Here is a 6000-nt window from a genome sequence, read left to right on the forward strand (position 1 = left end):
ACCTTCTCCCTGGGAGCGCATGAGCCCCCTCTCAGTCTCCCAGGCCATAAATGGATTAAAGAAACAGGCTCAGGCGGCAGGAACTGGGAGCCCTTAGCTGCCCAGGCTTTGCAGCACATGAATATTCATGAGTGAATGGAAATCCCTGTTGCTCACACCGGGCAGGTTGTCTCCTCCACAGGCCTCTGGGCCTTTTCATTCGTCTTTCCACAGCCTGCTCTGGAGCCCAGATCTCTGCCAGGGCTTCTTACTTCTCCACCCATAAGGTCATTCCCAGTCCCCATCCTTCCCAGCTGCACCCACTCAGCGAGGTCTGCTCTGTGCTAGACATGGACCTCAGAGTCCAGGTAGAACCTCATCCCTGTCCTTGGGGAGCACTCAGAGCCCCAGACCTGGGAAGGACCAGACACACACGTAGGTTTGGTAAGTAATGCCTGAGGGCTGCCCAGGAAGCTTCCAGAATGGAGTCACTGTCCAGCGTTTTGAAAGCTCACAGAAATGAATGAAACGATGAGAGAGGAGTGGACGTTGAATAGAGAGGACCTTTTGAGACAGTTTTTCTGTACAGCCTTTCTGCATTCCTGTCTGGTCCCCTTCTGCCTTAGCCCTGCTTCCTCTCTGACTCTGGCACTCCAGGGGCCTTCCTGCCTCAAGGCCTGTTCCACCCAGCCTGGGATATGCCCCTGATCATCACTTGGCCACTTTCTTTATTCAGGTCTCCACTCTGGGATCTTCCTAGTCAAAACTTTTGGGCAGAACCCCTACCATCCCCTCACAAAGTTTAGTTCACAGTCTCAACACTGCAACAAGAGCGGTCGCTGCGAAGCCTGAGAGACTGGTTCAGTTCTCTGGGGACACCTCAAGCTGTGACCTCCAACCTTTACAAATATCAGCCCACCCAGGGAGTGTTGCCAGGACTGTGACTTGATCTTGCGCATCTAGGGGCATCGAAGGGGCATTAGGGGTGTTGGTGCTGGACCGTGTCCAGGTGCAGCCCAGGGCAGGCTCCTGATCAGGCGCGTTGCTGCCCCTCACGTACCGCACTCTTCTCTCTCCTCAGAAACCCAAGGATTTTGATTTTGCCCAGCAGAAGCTGACCGACAAGAACCTGGGGTTCCAGATGCTACAGAAGATGGGCTGGAAGGAGGGCCACGGCCTGGGCTCCTGTGGGAAGGGCATCAGGGAGCCGGTCAGCGTGTACGCGGCAGGCGTCGGGGGCCGGGGGGCGGGCAGCTGTGCCCGGGGAGACAGGCTCTCTGGGGGATTCTGGCCCTAAGTCCTTTGACCGGCACCCCTTGATTTCCCTGGCGTTGAACGTGGCTTCTGGCAGGTCGTGTCCCTGTGCAGGTGTTCACACAGTTTCTGGCTGCATTTGCATAGACTTGGTCCCTGGCATTTGGCCATGTTCATTATTATCAAAAAAGCCGAGTGGTAATTCTGGGTGGTTACGCTAACAGCCACTTCCCTTTTCTGGGAACCCACACTCCGATTAGCCAGGAGAGAGCACGGCCCACAGTTTAGGAAGCCCCACTTACATGCAGCAAGCATTTCCTTTAAAAGTGAGCTTAGCACCTGCTGGGGAGGCTTTCGGCTGTAATAAGGGGCTGGCTTCTGAGCACGCTTCTCAGAAGGTCCACAGGCCTGCACAGGTGAGTGTCCCTTGTCCCCACCGTGAGCTGTGTCTCTGTTTCCTCTTTCCCTTGCTGTCACCCATGTGTGTCCCTCATACCGCGTGCCCCTCTGGCGGCTCGGGCTGTGTCCGTGCCCTGGTGGTCAGGCCGCGGGCTCAGGCGTGGCTAACTGTCCGTTTTGCTCCTCAGGGGAAGCGCGTCGGAAGGGGAGGGGCTGGGTGCCGACGGGCAGGAGCACAAAGAAGACACGTTTGACGTGTTCCGTCAGAGGATGATGCAGATGTACAGACACAGACGGGCCAGCAAATAGGTATGTGTGTGAGCCAGTGGGGGCTCTCTGCCTGAGCTGACGTGCCAGGACGTAGAACACAAACACCAAAGTGTCACTCCCCCAAAATCATAAAACTCTGAGGGAAACACTCGGGATGTTTGGCTGTGGGTGCGTCCCGCCTCTCACCTTCCAGGTGTGGCTGAAGGAGCGAGCCCCACGCTCACCCTGCACGCTGCCTGCAGCCTGTGGTGGGCCTGAGCGCCGGGCTGTCCTGTGGAAATAAGCTGCCTCGGGAGTGGCCTTGTGTCCTGCACGTGTAAGGGTGACCTCGAAGCTGGCACCGCAGAGGACGCCACTCGTCCCTCATCTCGATTTGAGGGTCTTCCAGCCCTTTTCCTTCCCAAGGGCCTTTGGCCTATAAATATCCTTATCTTTCTTCCCTCCTTTTAGTTGTCTTCCCCACCCATAATTTCCAACTCAGTTTTGAACAAAATCGTTCTCTCCCTGAATAGATGAAAACCATTGGTGAGAAAGATAAGGCTTGAAGCAGCAATTACTCTTAAAACACCACCTCTGTCCCGGATCAGCCCTGGAGCCAGTGCCCAAGTAGGTTTGGTGTGTACACGGAAAGCAAACATCTCTGCAGTTTCTGGTGTGGAGGTGCCACCCCCTGGCTTTTCTTTTTCTTAAAAAACAAAAAAAAAGACCCAACTTCCAGCCTGCTTTTGCCTTTCGCCCTTCTTCCAAATGCTTCTGGCAGCAGGTCTTCTGCAGGTCTCTGCTGGCTCCACTCAGAAGGTGGGGTTGCCCTTGCAAGCACCAGCGCCCTGCGAGCGCTCAGGAACCAGCTGCTGTCGGGTTTCCTGTTCCAGGACACACTGCTCTCGAAGAGCAGACTTGATCCCGAGACAGTCACGGATTGTGTCTTCTCAAATTCAAGTAGGGAATATGAATCAGGAATAATGAAGCCTGCGCTCTAGTACCACAGCCTGTCGGTCTGAGTGCTGAAGCTCTTTTACACAAGTGGATTCGATGAACATGTTGTTTATGGAGTCTCAACTCGTAAATGCATCCCTAGAGACCTAATGAAATTTCTCCAATGTATTCAGCAGCTAAATTCATTGGGGAGTAACCATTACACTAACGAAACTTTCCCCAAATTTACATTCTCTTTAAAATCCACAAAGCAAACTAGTTTTTTTTTTTAAAACCACATACGGAGTGTCTCCTTTGCAGGAAGGGTAGGAGGTGTAAACTCTTCAAGATTTCGTTTTTTGCGTGTGTGGCAGTGTAAAGAATTGTTTTATTAGGGCCTTTGTGCAGAACAGAAAGGATCCTCTTGGGGTGGGATCTGCAGCTGTTTGCTATTTTGAGACGTAAGATGCTGCCCCTTCCAGCTTCTCACACGCTGCCTCTTGCAGCTACGTGTGGAATTCTCAGGCTGTGGGGATCTCTCAACCCTTCATCAGAAGGCAGCAGTGTCGAAGTTTTAAATATGTGTCAAAAGCTGAAAAATGAGATCCTGCTGATACTGTGAGTGTGGGGGACAGAGCAGTAAATTACCCCATCAGCCACTTTTATTGGCAGTTACGAAATGCTCATTTTCTCAGATCCTCAGCTCTCCTGGGCTGTATAGCCCAGCCTCCTCTGGATCTCTGTCTGCCCGCACTCACTGGCACAGCATCGCGTTCCCCGCTGATGGTGCCTTTCTTCATGTCACGGGTAGTCCCTGAGCTCTGCTTGCTTCCGCTCACTTCTGTTGTTTTGGCAGGTATTTATGGGTGGACATGTTGGAGGTTCTTCAGCAGAGTTGAAATAGCCTGGTGGTGTGGTTTGGGGGAACCACAACCTGGGGGAATCACTTTGTTTCTTTTTTAATGCTTCCAGCAGCCTTCCATGTTGGCTGTGGGTCAGGCAGAGTGATGGAACTCTGAGACCTGGGCCTGGCTCCCCATGGCCTGTCGCAGAGCATGCACGCCCAGCGCGCGCCCAGAGTGAGGTGTGCACCCCCAGCATGGGTTCTCGCTCTTCAAGCATAGCTTTGACCAGCATATTCACTTTGTCCTAGTATGCTCATTCTTAGCTTTCTGCTTTTATTTATAAATAAAATAGGAATTCCTAGGATTCGAGCCCTATTCAATCCACAGCCTCTTGCCACTCCTGGGGGTGTCCTGCTTTGGCTGACAATGAGCCTTTGGCAAACGTCAAAGGGAACACCTACTTCTTGAGCCTGGAAAGTCCCGTAAACACTCAGGTGACATTTCTGTGGAGATGGCATTGAGGCAGTCAAGGCGTTGTGGGGGCCAGGGAGGAGCATGGCGGCGCGTCCTGTGCCGTCCGTCGGCCGGGGTCCAGCACACTGGCCCTCCGAGCCTTCCCTTGCTCTCTCCGGCAGAGGCCACTCTGCAGGAAGCATGCATGCAAGCAAGCGTGACGTGCAGCTGCGTAGCCTTGTCAAAGTCACAGTGTCTTTTCTGTCATTCTAGTTCCAGGGGCTCTTCCGTGAGGACGACAGGCATCCGGAAAGTGCTAACTCGCCACTTTGGGTGCTTACTGTCTCTGCCTCGTTTCCATCACTGGAAATCATATAGAGAATTTTAGCTTTTTGGTCCTTGGTAAAACCTAGAAGACATTTGTGATGTTACAAAATGGAAGTTTTGGGGGTTTGGGGTTGTTTTTTCTTTTCTTTTTTTTTTTTAATCTAAGAAGTTGTGGATGTTGTTAATCATTTAGCAGTTGAAATAAATGTAGAGAAAACCCAATTTTCCATGGTCTCCATTGATGGATTTTTCAGTCATACTGGCTGGGGACCATGTGGTGGATGTGGTGGGGCCTACATGGAGAAAGATTGTAAAATTGTTGCCTCTCAGGCATGTGCTCCGCCAGCCGGGGCCTCTCTTGACTGCCCCGCTGCAGCTGGAGGGCCTGGTAAGTCACGAGGAAAGCCTGAAGGGTGCCAGAGAGCAGGCAGTGATCAGGGCCAAGCACAGTGGCTGGGTCCACCGTATTTTTTGTGGAGAACGAGGGGCGGGTTGCTGGGTACAGAAATCTGCCTTTGAGAGTGTGCCGGGATATGGGAGCTCTACTACCCACAGTTCACCTGCCCACCTCACAGCCTTCCCAGGGTTGGGATTCGAGCTGCCAGAGTTAGAGCAAGGCCCACTCAGGCTTCGCCCTGACTTCGGAGCCGGCCTGTGGAATATCTTCAGAGCTGTTGCTGTTCCCATATGCGGCCCTGTCTGTCTGCCTGCCCCACCAGCAGCCCCTTGGCCCTTCTGGTGAGGACACAGGCAGGCAAGCCTGGCGCCTGCAGGACCTGTGGGGACCTCCACCTGAGCACAGCCTGATGGGCAGCAGCCTGCTTGTGCCCAGGGTAGCAGACAGCCCAGGAAGGTTTGGGGGGCTTTGTTAGCAAGTTAGGGGTGGAGGAGCCAAGGCCCCTTAGGAAGCTGGGGTGGGAGCAGCTTCCTAAGCTGAACCGCTTAGGACAGTGAACCGCTGCTCTCACTGTCCCAGAGGACACCCAGGAGTGACGGGCCCACATGATCGTGATGGGGGGCTTGTCAGCCAGGAAGCCCCACGTGTGCTGTCGTCCTCGCCAGAGCCCTGGAGGCGGTGTCTGCCCACGAGAAGACAGATCCTACAAGGGCCCCACCCACTCTCCTCCTCCCTCTTGGGAGACCCCCTTCCCAGCTCCTTTCACTGCGCGGGGCTGGGGAACGTTACCTGCACAAAGGCACGCGGAGCGAGGTTCTCCGCCCAGGAGAACTCAGGACGGTCTTCGCCTCAGGCCTATTTCCCCTCTGCGATTTGGGAAGGATTTCTTTCAGTTTGGAAGGTAAAATTTCCTCTGCTACCTTGTCATTTAGGGCTGATTGGAACCTGAACATACCATTACCAGTGTGGATGGGCTCTCCCCACCCCTTCCTCCCCCCTCATCCTCCCCTCTCCTGGGAAGCCTTTGGACCAGGACCTTGAGAAAGGCGGGGTGCTGCTGGAGAAGCTCTAGTCTATGGACCTATGTAACGTACATGTAATACATGAAAGCATACACGTCCAGGCAACATGAGTATTTTCTTTGTCAAAGACTTTAAAATG

General features: G+C 53.7%; 1 protein-coding gene across 13 annotated transcripts in view; it reads left to right on the top strand.

Annotated features, from left to right (window-relative positions):
- The window catches only part of SUGP2 (SURP and G-patch domain containing 2), a 29358-nt gene extending 24694 nt beyond the window's left edge, over nt 1-4664 (top strand). For 7 of the 13 annotated variants that reach the window (XM_005208477.5, XM_002688523.7, XM_010806541.4 and 4 more), the window contains exons 9-10: nt 1061-1197; nt 1821-4664. In XM_005208477.5, coding sequence (XP_005208534.1) covers nt 1061-1197; nt 1821-1941 — 258 coding nt within the window. In that variant the 3' untranslated portion in view covers nt 1942-4664. The remainder of the gene's footprint in view (nt 1-1060; nt 1198-1820) is intronic. The other 6 variants (XM_010806540.4, XM_024994739.2, XM_024994744.2 and 3 more) reach the window with 3 other exon arrangements.
- The last annotated feature ends 1336 nt before the right edge of the window (nt 4665-6000 follow it).

This window comes from Bos taurus, chromosome 7 (assembly GCF_002263795.3).
Source record: "Bos taurus isolate L1 Dominette 01449 registration number 42190680 breed Hereford chromosome 7, ARS-UCD2.0, whole genome shotgun sequence".
Classification (NCBI taxonomy): Eukaryota; Metazoa; Chordata; class Mammalia; order Artiodactyla; family Bovidae; genus Bos; species Bos taurus.